The 25,789-nt window shown below is 56.0% G+C and overlaps 2 protein-coding genes across 5 annotated transcripts in view; one reads left to right on the forward strand and one right to left on the reverse strand.

The window, feature by feature from the left end:
- The first annotated feature begins 2,081 nt into the window (after window positions 1-2,081).
- FSCN1 (fascin actin-bundling protein 1) lies at window positions 2,082-13,066 on the forward strand. The gene is made up of 5 exons (XM_082064190.1): window positions 2,082-2,925; window positions 9,488-9,644; window positions 10,129-10,250; window positions 10,525-10,692; window positions 10,784-13,066. Exons 1-5 carry the CDS (start codon window positions 2,103-2,105, stop codon window positions 10,984-10,986), a joined length of 1,473 nt encoding a protein of 490 aa, XP_081920316.1. The 5' UTR covers window positions 2,082-2,102; the 3' UTR covers window positions 10,987-13,066.
- A 1,379-nt stretch (window positions 13,067-14,445) lies between these two features.
- RNF216 (ring finger protein 216) overlaps window positions 14,446-25,789 on the reverse strand; it is a 78,077-nt gene continuing 66,733 nt past the window's right edge. For all 4 annotated transcript variants that reach the window (XM_082064364.1, XM_082064365.1, XM_082064363.1 and 1 more), the window contains 2 exons: window positions 18,527-18,596; window positions 14,446-17,920 (listed from right to left, as the gene is read on the reverse strand). In XM_082064364.1, coding sequence (XP_081920490.1) covers window positions 17,601-17,920; window positions 18,527-18,596 — 390 coding nt within the window. In that variant the 3' untranslated portion in view covers window positions 14,446-17,600. The remainder of the gene's footprint in view (window positions 17,921-18,526; window positions 18,597-25,789) is intronic.

Below are 25,789 nucleotides of genomic sequence, written 5' to 3' on the forward strand. Positions count from 1 at the left end.
CATCTGCCTGCTGCGGCAGGAGAAGGCAGATCCCGGCAGCTGTGGGCCTGGGCAGCTGCTCGGCCTCGCAGCCGGGTCCTAACGCCCGGGTGCCTTCAGCAAAAAAGGGTCTGCAAGACAAACGCGGATGTGCCTCGCTGGAGCTGGGGGAGGTTTATTTCCAACCCAGCTGAGAGGCTGTGGGGTTGGTTCTGGCTGCAAATGGCCTGTCTGTCTGTCTGTCTGTCTCTCTGAGACAAGCACAGAGCAGGTCTGGCTGAGGCACCAAGAAAACAAACCCCATCCTGAGCTGGCAGGTTTGCCCTGGGGGGGTTGTGCCAGCGACCCCTGGGGCAGGGGTGGGTGGTTGTGCTGCAGCCCCAGGTGGAGCGGTGGCTCGAACCAGTGCGGCCAGTGCAGAACCAGTGGAGCCTGGAGGGCCTGGGGAGATGGGGGCTGGATGCAGCCCTGTCCGGGGGGCTGTGTGAGCCTGGGGAAGGTTTTTGTGCCACCCAGCCCCCGGTGCGCCCTGTCGCACCCTCCCACCCGCACTCATGCTCCAGCCCTTTCCTTGTCCTGCTTCAGCCGGGGCAGGCGGTTCAGCTCCCTGATCTGACTGGAAACCATCCCGTGTCCCTCCCAGCCCTCTGTTTCTCTGATTTTCTGTTTCTGCACATTTCCCTGGCAAACAGCTCATTTCCCCCAGCCAGCATGCAGGAGCGTGTATACAGCCCAGGGGCTCCGAATCTGCCACCCCAGACATGCTCCTGTTTATCTGTGTCCACATTACAGACATGAGAAGTGTCCCTGTCCCCAAGGAGCACCGGGCAGCACCCGTGCGCAGCACAGGCTGTGGTATGTCCCTATACCAGGATCAGCATTACTGTACGCGCATGGCCTTGTGTGTGCACACCAATGCCACTCACCTACACCCTGAGAAACGGCCTCGAAATACCCGCTTTGCACAGGAGAGCCTGTGTTTTGCTTCTGGCTTTGGTGGGGGCATTTGGATTCCCCAGGAGCCCAATACTCCAGCTGTGCTGGTGTCTGGCACAGGGTGCTGGGACAGCTCAGAGGTGGTGGGATCTTTCACCCCCCTCCCCATCAGTCCTGCAGTATGGAGCAGCAGAGGGGTGCAGGGAGGGGCCAACAATGTAGGAGGATTCTTGCAATGGGATGGGGACTTGCAATGCAGAAGGAATTCCTGCAAAACAAGGGGGGGACTCTCAGTTCAAGGGGGTATCTTGCAATGGGGGAAGTGGCCTTGTATTGTGAGGGGATCCTGAAATGCATAGGGTGTCTTGCAATGTGGGGGTGCTCTTGCAATGAGGGGAGCATCCTGTGATTCAAGGGGGCTCTCGCCGTGCAGTGCCAAGGGAGTTTGCAATGCAGAGAGGAGTCTCAAAATGGTGAGTGGGGGTTGCCTTGCATTGCAGGTGAGGGGTCTTGCAATGTGGGGGGTGTCTAGCAATGCAGAGGGGTTCTTGCAGAGGGGGTAGGGTGGCCTTGCAGCGCAGGGAGGGGACTTGCTGTGTACAAGGGGATCTTGCAAATCAATGGGGCTCTTGCTGTGTAAGGAGGGGCCTTGTAATACAGTGTGAGTCTTGCAATGTGTGTGTGGGGGGGTCTTGCAATTCAAGAGGGCTGTTGTGATGCCAGGAAGGGTCTTGCCATGCCAAGGGGTCTTGCAATTTATGGGGGGGGATCCTGCAATTCAACGTGGCTCTTCCTATGCCTGGAGGGGTCTTGTCGTGCAGGAAGGGGTCTTGCAATATGCGGGCGTCCTGCAATTCAAGGGGGCTTTTGTAAGGCAGGGAAGGGTCTTGCAATGCAGTGGAGTCTCGCAATGGGGGAGCGGGGGTGTGTCTTGCAATTGACGGGGGCTTTTCTGCCCCCGGAGGGGCCCCGCCGCGCCGCGGGGCTCTGCAGCCATGCGGGGGGGGCCGGGGGTGCAGCGGCGAGGGCCGCAGCGGCCGGAGGGGGCGGCGGGGAGGGGACGGGCGGGGGTCGCGGCGGGGGTGGCCCCGGCGGGCGGGGGGGCGGTACCGCGGCGGCCGCGCTATAAAGGCGGCGTCGGGGCGGGCGCGGCGGCAGCGGCGATCGGTGGCGGCGGCAGCGGCAGGATGACGGCGAACGGGACGGCGGAGCCGGTGCAGATCCAGTTCGGGCTCATCAACTGCAGCAACAAGTACCTGACGGCGGAGGCTTTCGGCTTCAAGGTGAACGCCTCGGCCGCCAGCATGAAGAAGAAGCAGATCTGGACTCTGGAGCAGGACGGGGAGGACTCCAGCGCCGTGCTGCTCAAAAGCCACCTGGGCCGGTACCTGGCAGCCGACAAGGACGGTCGGGTGAGCTGCGACAGCGAAGAGCCGGGTCCCGACTGTCGCTTCTTAGTGGTGGCTCACGGCGACGGGCGCTGGTCGCTGCAGTCCGAGCCCCATCGCCGCTTCTTCGGCGGCACCGAGGACCGTCTCTCCTGCTTCGCCCCTTCCGTCTCGGCTACCGAGAAATGGAGCGTCCACCTGGCCATGCATCCCCAGGCCAACCTCTACAGCCTGGCCCGCAAGCGCTACGCTCACCTGGGACCTCGCCGCGACGAACTGGCCGTGGACCGCGACGTGCCGTGGGGCGTGGATGCCCTCATCACCCTGCTGTTCGTGGAGCAGCGGTACAGCCTGCAGAGCTGCGACCACCGCCTGCTGCGCTCCGACGGCCGCCTGGTCCCCGACGCCGAGCCCGGCACCGCCTTCACCCTCGAGTTTCGCTGCGGCAAAGTGGCCTTTCGCGACGGGGAGGGTCGGTACCTGGCCCCCTCGGGACCCAGCGGCACCCTCAAGGCGGGCAAGAGCACCAAGGTGGGCAAGGACGAGCTCTTTGCCCTCGAACAGAGCTGCCCGCAGGTCGTGCTTCGAGCCGGCAACGACAGGAATGTCTCCACCCGGCAAGGTAGGAGGGGATGCTGGGGCTAAACTCGGCCGCCCTGAAGTCCCTGGTGTGTCGCCGCCCCGGGGTTTCTTCCCGCATCCCTCTGGCATCATCTCCTCCATATCCCCCGCATCCCTCCAGAATCGCCCCCCTGGGAGCCGGTGGCCACGTCCCTCCAGCATCTCCTGCCTCCCTGCAGCAGCAACCCCACAGGAGCCCCCCTGCATCCCTTTGCCATCACCTCTCTAAGGTCTCTCCCCCCTGCTTGAAACCCTTCTCTCACACACCGCTCCCCGGGAGGCACCATCTCCCCAGGGCACCCCCCCGCACTCCTCCAGCATGGCTGCCCGCGGTCCCTCCCCCAGTCCCTCCATCATCATCCCCCCCGCACCCCTCCCACATCCCTCTCCCTTCCCCCTCCCGCATCCCCCTGCCTGGGGGCCCCATCCCTCCAGCACCCCCATCCCTGCAGCATCCTCTCTGCAGGGTGCCCTGGGCGGGGGAGGAATGGCGAGGGGCCTGCCTTGGGGTGCAGAGATGGCTGGGGGTGTGGATGGGATCTACCCTTGCGGTGAAGGAGGCAGGGCTGCCATCCCTTACCTTCCTACCTGCAGAGCTCATTGTTCACCCAACAAAGCCTTCGCCAAACTCCCCCTTCCCTGAGCTTCCCCGAGCATCCCTGAGCCACATGCCCTGCAGTGGGGGTCTCTGGGGGGCTGCTCCCCGCCATGGAGCTGCAGTTCCTGGCGGGTGGGTTGGGGGGGGTGAGTGCCACCCGCTTCCCTGGCCTTGGCAGCGTTACAAAAATGGCTTCGCCAAAATGCCCGCGTCGAGCCGTGACCTACATCCACCCACACAAAGGCCCTCGCCTGTGCCCATCCCCGTCCCCTCCGCCTGCTGGAGAGGCCACCGTGTCACCAGCCTCAAGCATTGCGGCCGCACGGCACAGCTCCCGGGGCACATGGCTGCCTTCCCGCCTTCGAGCACCCGCTGTGCATCCCGCCCCCCTGGCTTGAGGGGTGCTTGCTGGGGGACGGGGGTCCCTGCTCCGTGGGCAGGGCGGTGCTGGAGGTGCGTGGCCGCCTGGCGTGGGAGCCGCGGGGCACATCGCCGGCGTGCCAAGTCAGGCCGGCGCACGCCGGGCGCGGGATGGGTGCGAGCACGTCTCACTGCAGCAAAGCCTGGAGGAGCAAGCAGCGGGGAATTTTTTATGTGTGTATATATAATATTCCAAGGTTGCAGTTTAACCTTCATCTGTGCCTGGGCAGCTCCTTGCAGGCGGCTCGCTGCCTTTCTCCTTTCTGAGAGCAAATCAATCCTGCGCCGCAAAGCAACCCCTTAAAAAACAAAAAACAAAACAAAACAAAACAAAACGCCTGCGAAGATGGGCAGTGCGGGATGATTTGTCCAGGCGCCGGGGTTTGGGGAAGAGGAGGAGGATGGCGATGGCGGGAGGATGGTGGGAGGCTGCTGCAGCGCTGTGGGGGAAGGGCTGCTGCAGCCCTTTGTCACCGGAGATGGGAAAACCAGATGTGGGGGGAGACGTGCGGGATGGGGGGGGGACCCCCCTGCCGCTGCCCCATCCCGAACATCTCCCCCGCCATGGTGCGGCTGCTGGCGGACTCGCCGGCTTTGTGTGATTGAGAATGGATGGAGGAGGTGGGAAGGTGGCGGGGGGGCACAAATCTCCCCAGCAACAGGGGGCTCTGGGCTGTGCCCAGCCCCTTTCCAAGCCAAACACAGTGGGGAGGGGTGCGCTGGGGCTGCACATCCTCGCTTGGGTCCGTTTTGGCCAGAGAAGCCGTTTCCACCCGGTTTATCCTGCCCGGCAGCAGGGAAAGCATGGGAGCTGCCACTTTCTGGGACTCGCCTTCCCTTCTGCCGTCGGGAAAAGCGCCTTGTCCCAAGGTTACCGAGAAGGCAGCCGAAAACCAGCCGTCGGAGGAAGCGGCTGCAGACAGCCCTTTCCCCCTGCTGAGCTGATAAGCGCTGCGCTGCTGGCAGATGTGCTGGAGGCCGCCGGAGATGGGGGATGCGGGATGTGGGATGTGGGCAGGGAGCGGCTGCGGCTCAGCGCAGGCTCCTGGGAAAAGGCGGCTTGTTCCTGCAGGGAGTCAGGGAGGGAGCGAGGATGGCAGTGGCTCTTCCCCCCCTGCCCTGGGGACGGGGCTTTTGTGGCTTCCCCCTGGCTGGGAGCTGGAGCTGGTCCAGCTCTGTGAATGCCGAGTCAGCTCCTGGCTTGGAGCCTCATCCCTGTCCCTGGGATGGCCCCGGCATCACCGTCCCCTGCATGCAGGGCACTGGGGACCGCAAGGTTGGCGATCCGGGGGTGGGTATCGGGGAGATGCCAGCCTTCCCTCTGCACCAGCTGGCGCTGGCCTCTCTCCCCCACCTCCAGCTGTAGAAGGATGTGGTCCACAGGGAGCCCTGGACTCCATGAGAGCCCCCATCTCCCCATCGCACCTCTGAGCAGAGCCGCGTCGGGGTGCTGCGGGCAGAAAGCAGCCTCCCCCCCGGCTCAATGGCTCCTTTCTAGCCCTGGCTGCCGCAACAAAGGGCCCTTTGTGGGCACGAGGGTCCCCAGGGGCAGAGTGCTGGAGTCCTCCCTGCTCCGCTGGGCCCCCGCCAGCCCCCCGCCCGGAGAGGTGTGCCCCCCACCACCATGGGGAGCGGATGGGCTGGCTCGGGAGAGAGGCATTTTGGGAAGAGGGGTCCGGGTGGGCGCGGTGAGCGAGCAGCACGATGGTGGGAGCATGCCCAGACGCGCTGGGTTGTCGGCAGGGAGCTCTGCTCCGGGGCCAGGAGCCCCCCAGCATGGGGTGGGTCGGTGTTGGCTACAACCGCTGCCAATTTCTCCCCTCGGTTGATCTCGGTGCCTTAGTGAGGGGGGGAGACGCAGCTCCGGGGCGGGGGACACAGCTGGGGACGTGTGTGCTCGGCTGTGGTTTTCCATCTGGAGATGCCAAGTGGGATGTTGGCATCTTGGCAATTACACAAAGCCACAGGAAATCCATAGGGAAGGAGGGGTGGGTTTTCTAGGAAATCCGTGTTTCACCTCCACCCCCTTGCAGAGCTGCACCCCCAGCAGAGGAGCCGCACAGTCCCCGGCTGCTCCAGGCTGCTCCAGGCTGTTGCAACATAAGCCCATCCAAAGGGCAAGGAGGGGATGAGATGAGTCTTGGGGCACATGTGTGGCTGCAGCGTGGAGTGAAGGTGCCAGAGCCCTGCGGGGAGACCAGACCCGACCTGTGTGAGCAGAGCTGAGCGAGAACCCAGAATCCTGCGCTGCCACCCACGGGGGCTCGGCGCTTTGCAGGGTGCTGCTGGCGCTCCCGCAGGGGGAGCAAACTGGGTCTTTTGTGGGCAGCTCCTGAGGTGGGGTCTGTCCCCTGGGGCGTGGGGGCTGCTCCGGGTGGCTTGTCCCACCCCTTGGCCATGGTCCTCCAGGCCCTTGGCCTCTTCCATGAAGTGTGTCCCACTGGGTCTCACCAGGATGGCTCATAGGACACCCTCTGCATCAACCTAATCATAGAATCATCAAATAGTTTGGGTTGGAACGGACCTTCAAAGGTCACCTAATGCAACCCCCCATGCAATGCCATGAGCAGGGACATCTTCACCCAGATCAGGTTGGTCAGAGCTCTGGCCTGGGATGTCTCCAGGGATGGGAAAGGCTTTGGGGGGACTTGGTGTTAGAAAGCCCTGGGGGGACACGCCTCAGCCCTCCAGCTCCCACCAGCATCATCTGCATCATCCCTGGGACCCCTGTAGTAAACCCGCATTGCAGACAAAGCTGGAGAACATCCCATGCAGGGAATTTTTGGGGGCACAGGCGTAGGTCTGCTCTCTCCCCTCCCAAAGCACCGCCCCTCCTCTCCCGCCTCCAGCTGTAATTAGCAGCTTCGTCAAGGTCAGGCATAGTCGTGCAGGCTCCAGACTGTAAATTTACCAAGAGCGGTAATTAAAGCGTGATTGCAGCGGGAGCGGCTCGGTCGGGCGCTGCGGGACATGCCAGCTCCCTGCCACAGCCCTGGGCTGCAAAAAGCAGGGGTGGTTGGGGGGGTGGCTGGAGGGACAACCGCTGGGCTCCACCATGGGGACATCTCTCTTGGACCCGCCGTGGTCCTACCACCCCTCAGCCCACGCTGCCTCCAGTGTTTCACACGACTTGCCCATCTCTGACCCCCCCAGACCTCCCGCTCCAGCTCAGTTACAGCCCTTTGAAGCCTCCTCCTGCCCCAGCCGTAACTGCATTCCTTTCTGCTGAGTCGGTGTAACCCAACCCAGCCCCGCTTTTGGGGAGGGGGCGGTGGGAGACCCTCCTGCGCTGGCCCTGTGAAAGCCAAACCCCTGCACAACGGCAGGGCCGCGGGCAACTGCTCGGTGTTGGGGTGGGGAGACTGGTGGTGGGTTCTCTGTGCTCTGCCCTGGGGTTCTTTGGGGGACATGGGACAGTGTCAGGAGGGTCCTGGCACTCACTGTCCTATCTCCAGCCCCTCCCATGCACAGAGCATCCCCCCCGGCTCCCCCCGTCCTGGTGCTGCAGCTCAGGGAGCTCTTTTGCAGTGAGGAGGGGGCACTGCCGCCCGCTTTTCCACCCTGAAAACTGCAGCAGCAGCAGCTCTTGCAGGTTTGGGGGCGCTCAGGGGTGCCAGCAGCCTGGGTGCTGGGCTGCATCTCCCAGTGTCCCCTCCCACAGCCCAGTCCCTCCCCAGGAGCCCCCCAGATCCCCGCTGAGCAGGCAGCTGTACGCTCAGCCCGCACAGCGGTGCTGCCCGCAGGGGTACCAAATCAAAACCAAATGTCTCTTCCAACCGCTGGCACAGCCCTCGGCAGCCCTGGGAGGCGGCAAGAGTGGGGTAACCACACGAGCCGAGACCTTGGCCGGTGGGGCTGGCGTTGGTGGCCCTGCAGCTCCCCCCAGGCTGCCCCAAATACCCCGGGGAGCAAAACTCGGGGGGGGCTGCATGTCCATCCAGAGATACAGAAGGTGCTGGAGGATGCTGTGAACAGGCAATGATGTGGCAGCAACAGGACAGTTTAGGTGTGGGAGGTAAGATCACAGCCAACAAAGCGAAGCCTTCAAAGCCTGATCCCTTTGGGAAAGGTGGGAGACTGAGACGCAAAGAGGCGGCTGCTCCCTGGGGGGGCTGGATGTGGATTCCTGTTTGGAGATGCAGATGGGGCGATGGGAGCTGCCAGCTGGCTGTGTCTGCAGGATATCTCCCGCTCCAGGACCCAGAGCTGGTGTGTGGAGGTGGATGGTCCCTCCCCAGGTGGGTCAGCGCTCGCTGGGTGCAGCTGGTTGGACTTGCTGGTGGCTTTTCAGTGCAGAAGGGCCTCTGAGGCTGCAGTCCCTGAAACCCTCGAAATCCCAGCAGCCAAGAAACTGGGAGGCAACGCGGGTGCCAGGGGCTGAACATGTTGCTGGCCCCACGGGCAGGTTCTTGGTTCCAGGAGAAGGCAGATTTGGGCAGAAAGGTTGCACGCATGCTTTGCATCCTTTCCAGGACCAGGGGCATGGTTGGACTCGAGCCTGTAGAACCCATGCAGTGGGGCAGGGACGTGGCTGCTGTCTGCTGAAAACCTCCTCTGGTTCCTCTGAACCATGTGCTCCCGGGCTGCTGGCACGGGTTATGGACCCGTGTCCCACTGGTGGGACTGGGACTCATCTCTGCCTGTCCCGGCTGAGCACCGCACCCCGGCTCCCTCCCCAAAACTCGGCACGGCTTTTCTTTGGCTCCAGGCTACAGCTTGTGGCTCGCATCCCTGATAGCATTTTTAGGCAGAAATCCACCAAGCTGGAGAGCTCTGGAGAGGATTTGGCCCTGCTAGTCCTGACTAAGCAGGTTTGCTTGGGCTCAGTGCCTGTGGGTGGATGTGCATGTGGCCCAGGGGGGCCAGTGATGGCCACAAGACTGTGGCTGGTGGCCCTGGAACTGGCTGCATCCACCTCCAAGGCTGGTGCCCGGGATGGAAATGGCCATCGACTGCTGGGTTGTGGCCACAGTGACACCCTGTTGGTGCAGGGATGGGTCATCGTGGCTGGCAGAGCCATGGGATGGGCTAGTGCTGGTGGTTTTTGGGAGCCAGGGAAGGGTTTGGCTGTCCCAGGGCTTTCCTGAGCTCCCTTTCCCTGCCAGCCTCACCACCTCAATGGGCTGTGACAATTTATGGATGACAAATGGTACCATGGTCCTTAACATGCCGTGAGCTGGGGATTCATAGGTGGTGCGGCGGCCTCTGCTAATGGATTGAATAACCCGGCTGTCAGCTCTGGGGAAAAGAACTACAGCCCTTTTCCATGTGAAATATCTGTGTTGGTCTTTGGTGCTGAAGCGTGGTGGAGCCTCAGAGTCCTGAGCTGGAGCTCGTGCCTGCCTGAGCTCAGTTGAACCCTCAGTTATGGCCTTAATGCTTGAGTAGCCAAATAAAAATCTAGATTTCGACTGCAAATGCTGTAAGGGAAGCCACGTGTGAGGGGTTTGGGGGTCAGCAAAGCTCACCCAGGGGAGCAGGACCTGCTGGAGGTTGTTTGGGGTCCCCCCGGTGTTCCCCACCTCCATCTCCCTCTGCCCCGCAGGGATGGACCTCTCGGCCAACCAGGACGAGGAGGGTGACCAGGAGACCTACCAGCTGGAGATCAACAAGGACACCAAGAAATGCGCCTTCAGGACCTACACGGGGAAGTACTGGACCCTGACCTCCAACGGGGGCATCCAGTCCACCGCCTCCACAAAGTGAGTCCCCTGTCCCCCGTGGCTCTGGGCCATGCCTGGGCTTGGGAACCACTCTGTGTCTCCCAGGGTCCTCCAAGGGGGATTTTCCAGCCTAGGAGCTCACCCTGAAACTCTTCCCAGCGAATGCAGGGAATTCCCCAGGGAGCCGGGTTGGGGCTTGTTGAACATGATGCTCAGGAAGTCCCTCGGGCCATGTAATCCTTCCTGGCCGTCTGGGGCTGTCAAAGGGCTTTACCCTGCAGTTCAACCCTACACGAGCCCAGAGCCGGGTGGAAACCCAAAAAGTGCGTTTGGCAGCCTGCCTGCCTCCTGCCTGCAAGGCAAGGGCTTCCCACCGGGATGGCCACCACAGTGTGGCTTATCCTGCAAAAACAGATGGAATTGGCGTCCCTGATCCAGCCGTGGCCCTTTCCCAGCCGGCGGGGTGTCACCAGCAGCATCCCCATCTGTCACATCCCACTGACCCGTCCTCTCCGCCCTGCAGGAACGCGAGCTGCTATTTCGACATCGAATGGTGTGACAAGCGCATCACCCTGAAAGCCGCCAACGGCAAGTACGTGACGGCGAAGAAGAACGGGCAGCTGGCAGCATCCATGGAGACAGCGGGTAAGGGATCCCCTTTGGGACTCCTGTGCCTTACACTGGGACAGCAGGGGACAGACAAAACCCCACCCCCCATTCCCCAAACCAGGTTCCTCTTCCAAGTAATGCTCAGGGATGGAGACAATAAGTTTTCTTAATGACTGTTTCAGGTGCTTGGAGATGGGACAGATAGGGTGGGTGAGAAATGGGTGGGGGGCACAGCCCACTCTTCTCCTGTGGGGTTCGGGTTCTGCAGCCCCCCGGGGCCGCTCTCACAAACCTCTCTCTTTTGGCACAGGTGAGACGGAGCATTTCGTGATGAAGCTGATCAACCGGCCCATCATCGTCCTGCGCGGCGAGCACGGCTTCATCGGGTGCCGGAAGGTGACGGGCACCCTGGACTCCAACCGCTCGTCCTACGACGTCTTCCAGCTGGAGTTCAATGACGGAGCCTACAACATCAAGGGTGAGTCCCCGGGGACGGTTACGGGCTTTGGGGTGGTGGCCATTGGGGTCCCCTTGGTGGCCACTTCATCCCCATCTCCCTATGCCCGCAGATGCCACTGGGAAGTACTGGATGGTGGGGAGCGAGTCGTCCGTCACCAGCAGCAGCGACACCCCCGTGGACTTCTTTTTTGAGTTCTGCGACTATAACAAAGTGGCGATCAAAATCAATGGCAAATACCTGAAGGGTGACCATGCCGGGGTCCTCAAGGCATCGGCCGACGCCATTGACGCCTCCACCCTCTGGGAATATTAATGCACTTTAGCGTTCCTCCCGTTGCCAACTTCTCTTTCCCCTCCTTCGTCCTTTTTTCTTTCGGGTTTTTTCTCCTCTCTGTAACAGGATTTTCAGACCGGCTCACCCTTCCCTCCCCCGTAGAGTCTGCGTTATATGGGAGGTGGGTCCCCATAAATCTCTGTAAGAACTGGAAAAGTGATGGGGCGGCCTATAGCTTTGTAGAGGGGTCTGTCTCTATCCCCCCACCCCACCACCTCCCTCTAGGTTTGCTGGGCTTGGAAACTGCCGTACCCCCAATCCTGGCCCCTTAGGTAGTTTCTTTTCCTCTCCTCGACTGAAAAAAAGGGAATAAGATCACCTCTGTGCTAACTGCTGCCATAAAAGCACCGGTGCCACCTTGGTCTGTGCTGCCAGTGTTCCCTGGAGCACCCATCCCATCCCATCCCATCCCATCCCATCCCATCCCATCCCATCCCATCCCATCCCATCCCATCCCATCCCAGGGCAGAGCGATGGCACTGGCTCCCCCCTGCATCTTCGCTCTGCTCTGGGCTATCAGGGAAGGATTCACCCCCAGCTGAGCCAAAAAAGGTGACCTTACATATCACAGCACCCCCAGGAACGGGGCTGCCGTGTGCTGGCACGTGTCCCCACGGAAGGGCCAACAAGCCAACCCCCCCATGCCACTGGAAACGATTTTTTAGGCTGATCCTGTCTGGAAAGCCTCAGACTTTCATCTCACAGAGCCCTGTGCTCCTTGTGTCCCTCTGCACCTCCTGGTTCTAGAGGAGCATCCCAGACCCTGCTGGTGGGTCCAGCCCGGCTGGTCCTGCTGCTGCGCCTGGGAGGGGGTGGCATGGGGGGGACACAGAGGAACCCCGTGCTGGGGGCTCCATCCACCCCCTCCAGCGCCTTTGGTCCCCACAGGAGCCGGGTGGAACCTCCCCTGGGTGGTAGCTGGAAGCATAAACTGCAGATTTTGGTTTACAGAATAGAAAAGTTCCTTAGCAAACTTTGCACAGTGAGATTTGCTCAGTACCTTTTTTCTTTTCTTTTCTTCTTCTTCTCATAAAATACTGGAGCAGCGATACAAATCGCTGAACACCTAATGCTGAATTAGGAAGCCCCCGGGCTTGGCTCTTGGGCCATCTCAACCCTACTGGAAAAAAATAAGAAAAAAAAAAGACCAAAACAGTATTTTTGTTAGTCTCTATTTATATACGCTCTCCATGGCACTGTGTTACCAGCTGTTGTCTGTACTAGGTCTGCATTAGAGTTTAACGCTGTTTGTAACGGGTGATGCTGACGTGTTCGTTAGGGTGATGAAAGGCACTTTATCCTTTGGGGCATTCCCGGGGCCGATATTTGCTCCCTGCAAACACACCAAGGAGCCTTTTCCCCTGCTGGGGAGGGAGCGCCGGTTCCCCCCCCCAGCCCCACACCAAGGGTGCTCGCGGCATCGCTGCCGTGCCAAAACCAGGGCCGGTCCCTATCGCCGGACACAAGGCCAGGGGCTCGTCAGCCTTAAAGCCATGAGGAGGGATAAACCCTCCGGAGGAGCTTGGTGCTAAACTCTCAGCTGGGAGAGCGAGTGACCTGTCCCCTGCCAGGGGGACAACCCCGGGCCGGGGTCCCTGGCCGGCGCAGGGGATCCCGGCTGGGGCTCTACCTCGGCTCGGCGTCACATCCAGGGGCTGCTGCGCCACGCGATGTCCCTCAAAGGACCCAGTGTCTCGATGAAGCCCTGAGTGACCCTGTGACTTGGCACACACCTTCCGCTGGCCTTCACCCCCCTACACACAAACCCTCCATGTTGCCTCCTCCCCGTCCCCCATCGCAGTTCGAACCGTGACTCCCACTCCGGCTTCTTCCGTGTGACATTAGGTCAACATTTCTCCTGTCTCCTCTTATCGGGTGTCGTGACTCTGAAAACATCTCATTCTGAAAATTTAAGTTCTGGGTTTGGTTTTTTGGGGGTTTGTCATTTTTTTTTTTTTTTTAATTATTATTTTTTTTGTAAGTGCCATTTGTATAACTTAAAAAAATAGCTTCAAATGGAGAAAGATGAATAAAAAATAAAACCTGCATTCCAATACAAGCGGTTGTGTGTGGTCTGTTGGGGCTGCAACAGCCTTTTAATGAGAGGCAGGAGCCTGAGCATGGAGCATTTGTGGTGGTGGAGCCTTTGGGGGTCAAATGCCTCCCATGAAGATTGAGCTGGTTCTAGAGGGCTCACGGAGCTGCTGGGAAGGGAACAGCGACCAACAGGTTCATGTCCATTGAGCAGGTTTAAAACCAAAGCAGCTGGGGTCTGGGTCACCTCTCAGGATGCTCGGAGCAGCCACCAAGCCCAGGGGCAGCTTTGAGGATCGGGGAGCTGTGCACAGGCCCTAGAATCATTGAACAGTTTGGGTTGAAGGGACCTTCCCAGCTCCCCCAGTGCCCCCCCTGCCATGAGCAGGAACATCTTCACCAGCTCAGGGTGCTCAGAGCCCCGTAACCTGGCCTGGGATGTCTCCAGGGATGGTTCATCCACCACCTCTCTGGGCAACCTGGGCCAGGCTCTCACCACCCAGCGCTCCTGAGACAGCCAAAACCAGCCCCAAAACTCTTCTCAGCCCCTCAGTCTTGGCTGTGAATTCGGGTGCAGCACGTGCTTACGGAAGGGCCAGGGGCCAACTCCATCCCCCCACCAAGAGCCGCCAGCCCTTTGGCTGCTCTCCACCTCCCACAGCCTGGCTCAGCACCAGCAGATCCGAATGGGCTCCGGTTTGGCTTTTAAAAGCTAAAGCTGGTGTGGTAAAAACAAAGTTTGGGGCTGCCCAGCTCCCCCCCAAACACACATCCCGAGGGGACGGTGGGAGGGCATTGCCAGGCGCGACCTAAACCTGAGCGGACAGTAGGAGGGCATTGCCAGGCGCGACCTAAACCTCAGACACAAGTTCAAGCACTGCAGCAAGGGCCAAAGGAAGGAAGGATGGATGCTCTTTCCTTTCGATAAACAGAGCAAAATTAAAGCTGTGCAGGAACTGCTGAGCAGCTCCGGTTGCCACACAATTGCCCTGGTCCCTCCAGTGTCATCCGTGTGTGCACAAGCAAACCGGCCGTGACACCATGTGTGGAAGGGGCTCCCCAGGGCTGCACTCTCATCCTTCCCATCCCTCCCATTTCCTTTTGCTTTTGCGGCCAGATTTTATATTTGCCATCGCTCCTGGAAGGGGGGGAAGATCCCCCCAGCCTTCCCTTCCAACAACACGAGCATCCTGGTTTCCATTTAAAGGAGGGACTGGAAACCATTTTCTATCCCGTCCAGTTTTAACTCGGGAGCATGTGGAATGAATTAAGCTTTTCCAGGAGGGTCAAGCCGGTTGTGCCTCGCAACTCACAGCGTTTCCAACCACGCACAACACGGCACAACAGTCCTGCCTGGCGCTCGGATGATGCTTCGGCTGTAACGAAAGCACAGAGGTGAAGAGCCAGAGTGCACAAAATTTATTTACAAAAATTCAAATTACAATATAATACAGGAACTTTTTACACACAGAATATTAGAACGGTTTACTACCAGGAGGTAAAGAAAAATATTTTTTTAAATTTTTTAATTATTTTTTAATAAACCACCTATTTCTTTTCAGCTATTGTTATACAAAGTTGCAGAACATGCACATCTTTACAGGGTTTCTTTTAATATGTTTTGCTAAGTGCAAATACTAAGTTTCTCTCCTCATCTTTAAGGCAAGTAAAATGGGACACTGCAAATAACCATAAGAAATACCTGTTATGGGATCGGCCTGGGCACAGCAACCTCCCCGTCACCTTTATGGTTTCAAGGACAGCGGGGTGGGAGGAAACCGGGATGCAGGAGTTAGAGACCAGGTCACGGACGGCTCCGGAGGTTGTGCAGTAGATTTTGGGTTATTTTTTTCAAAAATAAATCGACACAGACCCAAGAGCTATCGGAAACCACAACTCGGGGTCTCTCGGGTTAGGGGGAGGAGCAGCCACGTGCTTGGGCTGCAGAGGCATTTTTGGTGAAATGGGTGTTTCCTCGGGGGCGAAGCAGCGTGATCCCATCACCCATCGCTCAGGGCCGCTGGGTGCTCGTCCCCATCACTGCCCGAGCATCAATTCCTCTTCTCTCAGACACAAATAACCTCACGGTTCTGCAGGGGACAGGGGCACCATGGTCCTCTACCACTCTTGGGCTCCTCCAGGACCACGACACGGCAACAGACACAACCAGGACGGAATACGGACACCGACCTCCCGCCGAAACTTCTCCATCCCTCTCACCACTTCGCCGAGGTTTAGTTCTTCACACCCACACGTCTCTAGACATGCACCAAAAGATGGGATCAGACGGTCATTTTGCACTAGCGCTCCCAGGCACGTGGCACCGTGCGACACATCGTGTGTCCCTCGCAGTTTGGGTCAGTTTGGCAGCTGAGCTGTGCCCGCCCGCCTGACCCCCTTTGCACAGGCTGGGGGACCAGCAGCACCACCCTGGAGGGCTCATCCAAACCGGCCCTTGAGCCCACAACATCTCGGCTGTTAAACGCCCAGGTTTCCCTTTCTAAGGGTCTTTCCCTGACCTTTATCCCCTTATCTCACCACCTGCTAACGCTGTGAACACCAGCCCTTCCCGAAGCCATCGGGACACACTGCTCCTGGCTACCACAGGAATCACTCGGTGCAAGGGAGGATTGAAACTTGGCTAAAGCTCAGCTGAACAACAAGCACAAAGCTCCTGCAGTCTCCAGACTACTTCCAGAAATAAGTTAAAGAAAACGACAGCAGCAAGGGAATACTGCTTGGTTATTAATGCTAGAGAAACCACGGCACTACGGAGCTGGAACAGAGTGCTCCGCAGGGTATGTTCAACCCACAGGCAACACCTGAGATGGGATAAATTGCTGACTCGGCTTCAAAATGCAGGGAAATCCCCTCTGGGAGACCCCTCCTGGGGACAACAGTCCCCAGAGGATGTCCCAGGCCACCAGGAGCATCCCACTGACATCCCGCACCCATCGCTCACCGCACGCCCAGGGGATGCTGTGCCGGGAGCCCATATGGAGAGCTGCAAGGGTTTGGCAGCAACAGAGTATTTTACCTGAAAAAAAAACCCAAATAAACCAAAAAGACACCTGGATGTTCAAATACAGGGGGAATAACAGGAGGAGAAGAGAGAACCCGAAGAGATAAGAACCCAAAGGAGAAGAGAGAACCCGGTGGGTTCCCAGCGGGACAGAGTAGGACGCAGCCCTGAACAAACCGCTCGGGGAGCGACAGCACAACTGGGCTGCTGAGAGGCAGCCCGGCCTTTCTGCCAAGAGGGTTTTCTATCTTACACTCCAACCATTTTCTCCTCTAAAGGGAGCCTGTGCCAGCCAAGGGCTGTGGGCAAAGGGCTTCGTGCCAGCGCCGCTCCCGCAGCCCGGCGACTGCGCCTCCTGCTTCTCACAGGCAAGTTTTGCTTTTCCTAAGTCCTCGCTTCCTAATCGCAGCAACACTTGTGTTTGTCTTTTCATACACTTTTCTGAAGCCAATTAAGCTAAAATACGCATTTTTAGAAGTCGTTAAGCACCACAGCGGCATTCCGCGGGGAAGGGTCCTGTCTCACCGTCACCAACATGCACAACAGGGGTAGCTCCTGGTTGTACTGTCACAGCACACATCGCACCGCCGCCTACACCTAACCAGGCATTTGCCCGAGCAGTTGTTGCAATGAAGGCTGCAAATGATGCTCTGGGTGCTTCTACCAGCTGTTTGACAACCACTGGGAGAAACAGGAGGGAGATTTGGGATGCCAGATGAGAACGGCAAAGCAAAGGCCACGTTTTGGAAACGGAGAAGCGCCCACCTCTGGGGGGAAAAATCCTGAGCCATTCAAAGGGGGCAAGTTCAGTTCAGCCAAAGATCAGGGTGCCCAAATTGTCTGCTACTCGCTAAAGCCCTGAGACAGACACAGCTCTGGGCTTCCTACCGAGATCTCAGCAACGAGATGGCTGCTGCATCCCCTCACTCTGCTTGCAGAGCGAGAAATGCTAAAAACATCACATTGACTTGGTTTTCAGCAATTTATTCCTGCTGGGAGGTGCTGGGAGATGACAGGGACGCTGGAGAACACGGGACCCCCAGCCTCACGGCCCCCCGCAGGCGGAAGGCTGGGGCAGCCGACTCCTGTTACCTCCTTCCCAAAGGTCTTACCCAGATGCCAAATCTCCCTTCCCTTCCCCCAAAACTCACTCGACCGTGTGGCAGCTGCTCTGGCCAGCAGGAAGGCAGGATTTTCTGGAAAGTCCCCGGGGAACGGCTGTATCCCTGAGCTCCAGAAAGTCTCACTTTCACTCCCAACAGCTGCCTGAACGGGCTTTGTCAAAATCAAAATTAACACAGAAAGAGACCCCTTGGAAACACAGCACCAAGCCCTGTTGCAGCACAAGTTGAAATGTTCAATGGCAGATGTTCAGAGAAGCTCTAGAGAGGGGCGCAGGGCAGGTACACACGAGTCAGAGCAGCTCCCCTTGCGGCTGGTTAAACTGAGAGAGGATGGAGCAGGAAAGGGATGGGGTGATGTTACTGGGGTGGCTTTGCCCTGCAGTGACTCTACGGCAAGTGCTGGTTGACCCAGGTCAGAACCGGTGTCGCGGCTGAGGGCCAAAGTGCATCGGCAAGTTGTGCTCCAGCTGGACATTGATCTGGGGAAAATCATAGTTCACCCTCATGTTGGGTAACGGGGGGACGTAAGGGGCAGGGATAGGGCCAATGTTGAGGGGGATGTTGTTGTACATGGGACGGACGGGAGGGAGTGGGAAGGGGGGGTGCACGAAGGGGTAAGGGGGCATTCGGGGCTGGTGGAGGTTCTGAGGAACAGGTCTGGGGATGACTTCAATTCTCTGGATTTTCTCCACGGGTTTTTCCGCGGGCGGGCCGATCCGTTTGAAGCTGTTCTCTGCGGAGGGAGGACAGAGAAGAACCAGTCATCCCACAAACAAAACCTCACCAGGCTTGGCCCAAGGTCCTACACTTGCCACCAGCACCCTCCATCCCCAGCGTTCTTCCTCCAGCATCACTCCCACCCCCTCCATGCTCCAGGCACCACAGAGCACAGCACCAGCTTCCCAGGTTGGCTCCTTCCATCAATAACGCACCACAAAGGGGGAGCACCTCGTTTTTCAGCCCCTTGCATACCCACGCACCCCTCACCACAGAGCTCAGGCTGCTCTGCTTTGCCAGGCGGAGGAGACAGGGCTGTGCATCCACGACACCCAAGGGAGAGCTGGACACAAGCCCGGTGTCTCCCCACGGTCCCAGCTGGGCCTGGGGGCAACACCTTGTTAAAGCTACAACAGCTCCCAGCAGGAACAGGGTGATGGCTGTTCCTGGAGCAACATTTGGGTGACGCTTGGTGCAGCACAGCAACGTATGGAGAAGCCCACAAACAGCCAGGCCATGGGAAGAATCCAGGGAAAATCCAGAAGATGTCACAGCTGGGAAGGCTCTGCTCTCCTGTCATCCTCAGGCTGGTCTCAAAGCACAGGTACAGGCTGCCACTTACCTCCATTTTTCTTCCTTTGCTCCTCTTCACCCTCTTTCTGAATCTCCTGGATTATCTTCGAATCGTCCTCCTGGAAATCACAGCGAGAGTCAGTGGGCTAATTCCTACTGCAGCAACCTGCTGTTCTCAGTGCTGCTTGTCTTTTCAGCACATTTACATGGGGGGAAAAAAGGTAAAATTTGGGTGAATTGTCCTCATTTCGGCTTGCCCTATGTTTAGTTAAGAGCGAGGCTGTGATGGGGGATTGAAGCACATGTAACCTGCACAGAGCCAAGCCTGCCCTACAGAGTACGACTAAGAGGCTTAGATCAGCTTTCCAGGGAGATCAGCACTAAAATTCATTGTCTTGATGGAAACCAGAGAGCTGCGACCCAGCTCAAGAGTTGCTGGAGAGCTGTTAATCTTTTAAATGGCAATAGTCCATTAAATATTTACATTATGCTAGCACTTCTGGAGTTTTTGGCCCAACAGCTGGCATTAACACGACTTAAATCCTGGCTCTAGTAGCTAAACGGTGCCGTGACGAGGCCATTTAGATCCTATCTGTAACTCTGAGGAGGGCATAAATCGCGATATGTTTCTTTAATGTCTATCTAGAGGTTATAGCAAGAATATTCAGACCTGCTGCTCAACAAGAACAAGCCAGAAATTGAAAGCATCCTTCTGCCTCTCATCATCCTCTGTTTTCTCAACCCAAGTAGCAGCAGTGAGACCAAACAACGCAGTGAAGCTGCAGGTATCTGGTGTTGACGCCAGCTTTTATTAGAGCAAGGGAGCATGATGGACAAAGTCCTTGAAGAAGACTATGCAGGTCCTGAGCTAGGAGAGGCTTGTCTGGAGAGATGGTCGTGGGCACCAACAGTCTGTAAGGTCCAGGGAGCTCTCAGGCTTTATACAACGCCACAAAACCAAAGAATCTGCCACGAAACCAAAGAATCACCTCGATCCATACATCAGCATCGACTGTCCACTCCCAAGAGCAGCTGTGAAAAACGCGTTTCTTCACCACACCGCAGCACGCAACAGCTACCGGGGTAATAAAGATCACACCAAACAACTCAAGAGACAACTAACTCCCTTTTAGTCCAGGCGGCAGATGTTTCTGCTGGCCACGTGTGCAGGGATGGCAAGAGGTCCTCTGGTCTCTGCAGGGCTGCATCTGCTGCTGCTTCGTGTCCGTTGGGATGAAACGCTACCTGACACTTCCAGCAAACAAACGGAGAAGAGCTAAGCCTCCTGGACAGTGTTTGTACTCTGGGTGTTAGTTATGAGGGAAAAAGGCCAAGAACAGGAGCTGCTGGGTGACACAAAACACCTGGCACCAGCCGCTCGGGGTCTACCTGCACAGAAGGAGCATTTGGTTTGCTTCAGCAGTTCATCTGCAAGTGCAAGCAGTGGGGCAGGAAGGGAACCCCAAGCCCCAAGATGCACAAGACTCCGCTTTGTTTTATTCATCCTAATTTCAGTACTGTCAAAACCCATACATTTCCTCCTGAATGCCCTTAGAGTCAGCAGCTTCCACGGACTGTTAATTACAGCCTACCATCATAAAAACTCTTGAAGAATGGCTCTTCTGAGCCTGTACAGAACTTCAAATTACCCCCCAAGTATCAGATTGCGATGTTCCCGGCTGGAGAACAATCTGGTCACGCTCCACAACGGCACCCAAACATCCTCCGCTCCTTCGCTGCCCAAGCTGAGCTCTCAAAGGGTGGCCCCAAACCTTCAAGGCTTCCATTTATTTATTCTCGGAACGTTTTTGGCAATGCTGTTGTAAATGGAGATAGCCACCCTCTCCCATTTTACTGCCACTTCCTGGAAAAGATGCACCCAAAGGTTTTATTTTAGTTACACGACAAGAAATTATTTTAAGCTCCACTGAACAAGATCACCGGATCTCCTTCACTCATATGAAGGCATAAATTTCAACTTAAATCCTAGAAACTTGCAGAAGTCTGTTCTAACTCAAAAAATAAAGCTTTTATTTAGGCTAGGTCTGTGATTAACCCTCTGAAGCTGAGCTTTCCACCATCCTGCCACTACGAGTGATGCTGCAGCTCCTGCAAACCCACTGTTGCTTTCGCTCGGTCCTGCAAAAGTGCAGGGAATGGGCCACATGGACAACACGGCTTTGCAGGATCCTCCCCGCAGCGAGGGCTGCTCGACCCCCCCGGTTTAAACTGCGGCTGACCCTGGGCTAATGATGGATGGACGAGGCCATCTGCCCCGGGCAGGCGCAGCCAGGGCGATGCTGCCTTCGATCCCGCACAACACCAGGGAACAGCAGGAACAGCAAATCCCATCTGCCACGTCTCCAAATCGACGCCCGGATCGCAAGGACGACAGCGACCACGTCACGTCAAATACGGAGATCTCTACTCAACCCCATCCCCTTGTGGTCTTCAAGACCTTGCAGCACACCCTGGGTGCAAAAACAACTGCCAAGAACAGACCCGGAGCAGCATTTCGAGGTCCCGACGAGTTCTACAACTGCAAATCACAGCAGAGGGATAACAAACTGCATCTCCAAGACCAGAAGTTATCAGCTTCATTGTTTCTCTGCTGATAAAAGTATATTCTCACATTGGAAGGTTAAGAAGTATTTATAACTAATCCCACATACCAAGCCTTGGCTTAGATTTTTTTCTTTGCATCAGTGTTTCTGAAAAACTGTTGTCCATTAATATAGAAAGAACAGAAACACCCAGCACAATATGCACCTTCCTACTTCAGAAGCTGACATTAAATTTGGCAAGTGATGAATACGCAGCACAGTTCAATACCTGCAGTATTTAGCAAAGATCCACATTGCAGATGGAACAAAAAAACATATGTGCACAGCAAGTTAATTTTAGGATATTCGCGAAGGAAAGCTGATGCCACAAGTTCTGCCTATTACATGCTGCACAGGCCAGAATTAAGAAAAGACGTCTCAGCGCTGCAAATATTCACCATGTACAACAGCGATTTTTGCAAAGCACCTCTCATTCTGAGAAGCAAAGGCTGGTTTCTGATTCCACAGTAACTGGAGGTGACAGACTCATCCAGGGGTAAAGAATCCGCACCAAAAATGAAGTTTCCATTAGCACGCTTACGGGCGACTGCTGTGGTAAGAAAACATCTCACGTCACGTGGGGCGGAGGCTGCAGCACCATTTCAAAAGCCTCTTGTGTCCGTTTCCCTGAGCGGGTTCAAGTCCCTTAATAAAGGATTAGATTATAATTTTAATAGCCTGCTCACAGGCTGTGTGGATTGAAGGGATTTATCTTGTCAAGTTAACAGTCATCTTCCTGTCAGCTGCCTTGCCTATGGCAAGAAAAAGAAAGAAGAGGAAAAAAAAGAAGAAAAAAGAAGAAAAGCGACCCCTCGGACCCTGGGGGGGTCCCAGCACTGGCCTGCCCACATGATTTTTGAGCAACGAGGTAATTTTTCTCCTCCTGAGAGAGTAAATGCAGAGCAATGCTGTAATGTGGCCCTTCCCCACGCTCCATCGCATCACAGGAGAAGGGAGGTGGCCGAGAGAAAAACGCAAAGGATCTATGAGATCCTTCTTATCTGTAAGTGCTGCAGGAAGCAAAGGCTGTTGTCAACAGCAGCTGTGTTTATGTGGCAAAACAGGACCCGGCTTTGCCCCAAACCCAACGGCAGGATGGTCTTTGCAGGGACCATCCCCAGTCCCATTGCCAAAAATCGTGCCTGTCCCTGGCTGGTCTGAGAGCCTGTCCCCGCAATCCCCCACCTGCAAAAGGATTTTGGGATGGCGGAGGCTTTTCTTTTCAGCCCCTTTCTCCCATTGAACACAGGGAATGTGGTGAACACAGAGCCGATGGCAGCAGGAAGGCTGGCTTGGTGCGGGGCTGGATTAACTCAAAGCTGGGCTGGGGGGACTAAGCCGGGCACCTTTTCATGGCAGGGAGGTTTCAACAATGCTGGTGCAGAGAATCCACGTCCACGCAGGGCCCTGCACACACACAGAAAGAGCCAGAGGAACAAACAGCCCATTGGGAAGAAGAAAAATACAGCAGGAAAAGGAGATAAAAGCTCCGCCAGTCACACACAGACAACCTCCCCTCAAATAAAACCTCCTCTGCCCAGAACAAAAGTGCCACCAACAAAAGCTTTTGAAAGCTCTGTTTTTATCTACTGCGCTTCTCGTTATCTTTAATTATTAAGTGTCACGGCTGAAAGAGGGAAAACAAGAGACCTGGTAACTATTTTTGGGCTTTTAGAAAGTGGCTTCGCCACCGCTGCCTCCCCCTTCCTGCCTTTTTACTGCTTTCTTTTTCCACGTATGTGCGTTCGCAGCCGTTACCAATAAACTTGAAATGATTGTTTTTTTTTTTTCACGACGGAGGCTTCCAGAGGACTAAGGGGTTTTGTTTCAAATCATTCCCAGATCAGCTGCGGAGAGGCTGAGCAAGAACAGGCTCCGGCTGTCTCGGCCGTGTTCCTCCATGCAGCAGGAAGCAGGGGATAAAAGCGGGCTGTGTTCTAACTGGTCTAACTGGAACGGGGCATCCGCAGGGCTGCAGGAAAAAAAGGGGGGCCAGGGTAGGGACAAAGAACACGCTGGTGTTTGAGAAACGCAGAGTTATTTTAGCAACAGGCATTCCATATTGATGGCTCTCCATGAATACCACGGATTAACCGTATGCTTATGATTAAGGCACTTTATAGCGCATTAAAGAAAAATAAAACAACACCCTAAATTTAATGGCGCTTCCCTCCCTCCAAATCCTAAAGGCAGTGCTGTGCGCTTCATGCGTTTCCTCAATGCATTTGAAGTTTTACACAGTCTTCGCTCAACATCTTCTGTTCATAACGCTAGAAGGAGGGATGATTGCTGACACCTTCTAATGATTAGTCTTCTGCTTTGAACTTTAACGATGGGCATTTGGGAGCGTTTTAAGAGTTTACTGAAAACATCTTAAACTCTAAAGCCAAAAAAAAAAGCCGCTATGTAATATCATTGATAGTCCAAAGATGAGTATTAAATTTAAAATAATACATATGAGAGCAGAAGCTGGTTTACCAAAACAGTCCAAACGAATTTGCATCACAGGATTTGTACAAAACGCACACACCAGCCTCAGGTTTGCTACAGATAGGTAGAAAATCAGGGAAAACGCAGCCCCGCTGAGCCGCAGAGCCCGTTGTTTGCAGATTCAATTCCCACTGCTCTGTCCTGTGCTTTGTCTCTGGCAATATTGCATCAGCCCCTCCTGCAGCCGGCGAGAGCCCAGCCAGGGCTGGCACGGGCTGCACGGCAGGCGCACGAGGAGTTTTGGCCAAGCAGCTTATGGACAAGAGCTCCTGGCCCGTGTTCGGAGCCTCCGGGGCGCAGGGCAGCGATCGGCTCGAGAAGAACCGCGGCGATGAAGCGACGTCTGCTGAACGCGGGGAGCTGGGGACTGCAGCCCGGCTGCAGCGCGTCTCTGAGCCAGCAAACGCTGCACGAGCGCTTTTAAATTAGGCTCGAGTCTGATTACAGCATAGGAACAAGATTTTAACTGACCTTTCATTGTGGGAATTTTTGAAGCGTCTGCTTTACCCTCTTCAAGATCATTTGAGACAAAGACTAACAGATGCAGCAGTTCCTGGAGGACTGTCTTTAATTTGTTTTTAACCCAAGCTAACGAACAGGTTTACTTGTATTTTCTCAAGAACCATTTCATACTCAGAAAACGTTAAACATTTGAAAAAGAACAAATGTTCCCTATTTTAAAGAAAGCTGAATTTTTCTGTAAATAACAGGGACCTAAACCAGACCCTTCAATAGGTGTGAAATTATCCAGGTTGGACAGAAAGCTGAAACACAAATGGACAAACCCATGGTAGCGCTCTGCTGTGAAGATGGTTATAAGTTAAGGGTGTACACGAATATATCAGAAATCAGAACAAAAGCAGCCTGTCACCCTCTGGCAGCCAGGCTTTGCTGTCACACATGTGCCCTCCCCATTTTGCAGCAGAGCCTAATCCAGGGAGAGGAGCTGCAGGTCCTAAGCAATGGGTTAATAACGCTACAGGCGATGGGACTACCCGGCCTTGTCTTCTCTGTGCTTGCACACACACGGCTGCAAACACCGGCAAACCCACAACAGATATTCTCTCCCTGTGTAGCATCAGCTGTCTACTGGCTTCAACAGAATAGAAGAAATGGAGCCAAAAGAGAAAACAGAAATGAAGAAAGGCACAAGAAGATGCCAATGCAGCTGCTGGCAGAGATGGGACGGGGTAATCCCTTGGATGGACATTGTCCCTAATAAAGGACAAGACACTACTGACAGAGTGGCCTTTTGCTTTTTCACATCCTCACATCAAGATTCTGTTCCCCCTCTTCACACCTACATTAACTCCTGTTTACGTGTCCCGTACGGGAGCACAGATCACCCGGATGGGACAGGGTTAGTGTCACTAAGCCCTTTATCACAGGGGACAATCCACACACGTATCCATCATTTCACCCTTAGAAGCCAACAGTTGAGTTTCACGTTATTCTTTGCACCGCAGCAAGGACAGTCACCCAGCTTCACCTCCCCAGCCCACCAGTGCTCCGTCATCCAAAAAATAAAGAGAAAAGAGCAGGCGGTGCCAGCTCTCTGCTGACGGTGGGAAATTTTTCTTTGCCACAACATTGGTTAATTAGAGAGCTGGAAAAGGCCCGGTGACAGTGGCCTCTTTGTGCTGCTTATTTATTTATTTATTTTAAAGTACAGCACGAGCTTTTTTTGAGAGGCCTCATGTTTTCTCTGGCTCCGAACAAATGCCATCGACCAGCACAATCAGCAGCCTGACGGGGACAAAGGACGCCAGCGCACCCCGAATCGCATCCCGGTGGAAAACGGGGAGGAGCGGGACAGGAATCCCCGGAGCACATAACCAGGTGTCGGAAAGGCTACGGGGCGCCTGGAAGGTGTCTGTGTTTAGTTTAACACCACACGTTGAAAGCACAACGCAGAGAATTAAGGCAGGGAAGCAGAGGATGAAGTTTACCCTGGTTGGGACCCCGTGGGAGATCCCCAGGAGCATGCAGGTATAGAGCAGCTTTTCCTTGGTCTGTGCGTCGGGACAAAGCTGAGACAAGCTCTGGGAAGGCAAATCCACATTCACATTGCTCCACTGATGGCTGAGACCAGGGAATTCAACTCCTGCTCCTACCTACACTCTTTCTGGATTTCTGACAGTCACCTCTATTTACAGAGACGCTGTGCTAAGTTTTCCCATGCTTGTCACAGCTACGAGCTGTATTAAGTTACTACAGCT

Source organism: Streptopelia decaocto (assembly GCF_964273445.1).
Source record: "Streptopelia decaocto genome assembly, chromosome: 13".
NCBI classification, from domain to species: domain Eukaryota; kingdom Metazoa; phylum Chordata; class Aves; order Columbiformes; family Columbidae; genus Streptopelia; species Streptopelia decaocto.

Bases quoted from the DNA above. Each gene is read 5' to 3' on its own strand.
- FSCN1 (XM_082064190.1), top strand. From the start codon at position 2,103: ATGACGGCGAACGGGACGGCGGAGCCGGTGCAGATCCAGTTCGGGCTC. The intron at 10,251-10,524 runs GTAAGGGATCCC...CTTTTGGCACAG, and splicing joins AGCATCCATGGAGACAGCGG to GTGAGACGGAGCATTTCGTG. The intron at 10,693-10,783 runs GTGAGTCCCCGG...CTATGCCCGCAG, and splicing joins CGGAGCCTACAACATCAAGG to ATGCCACTGGGAAGTACTGG.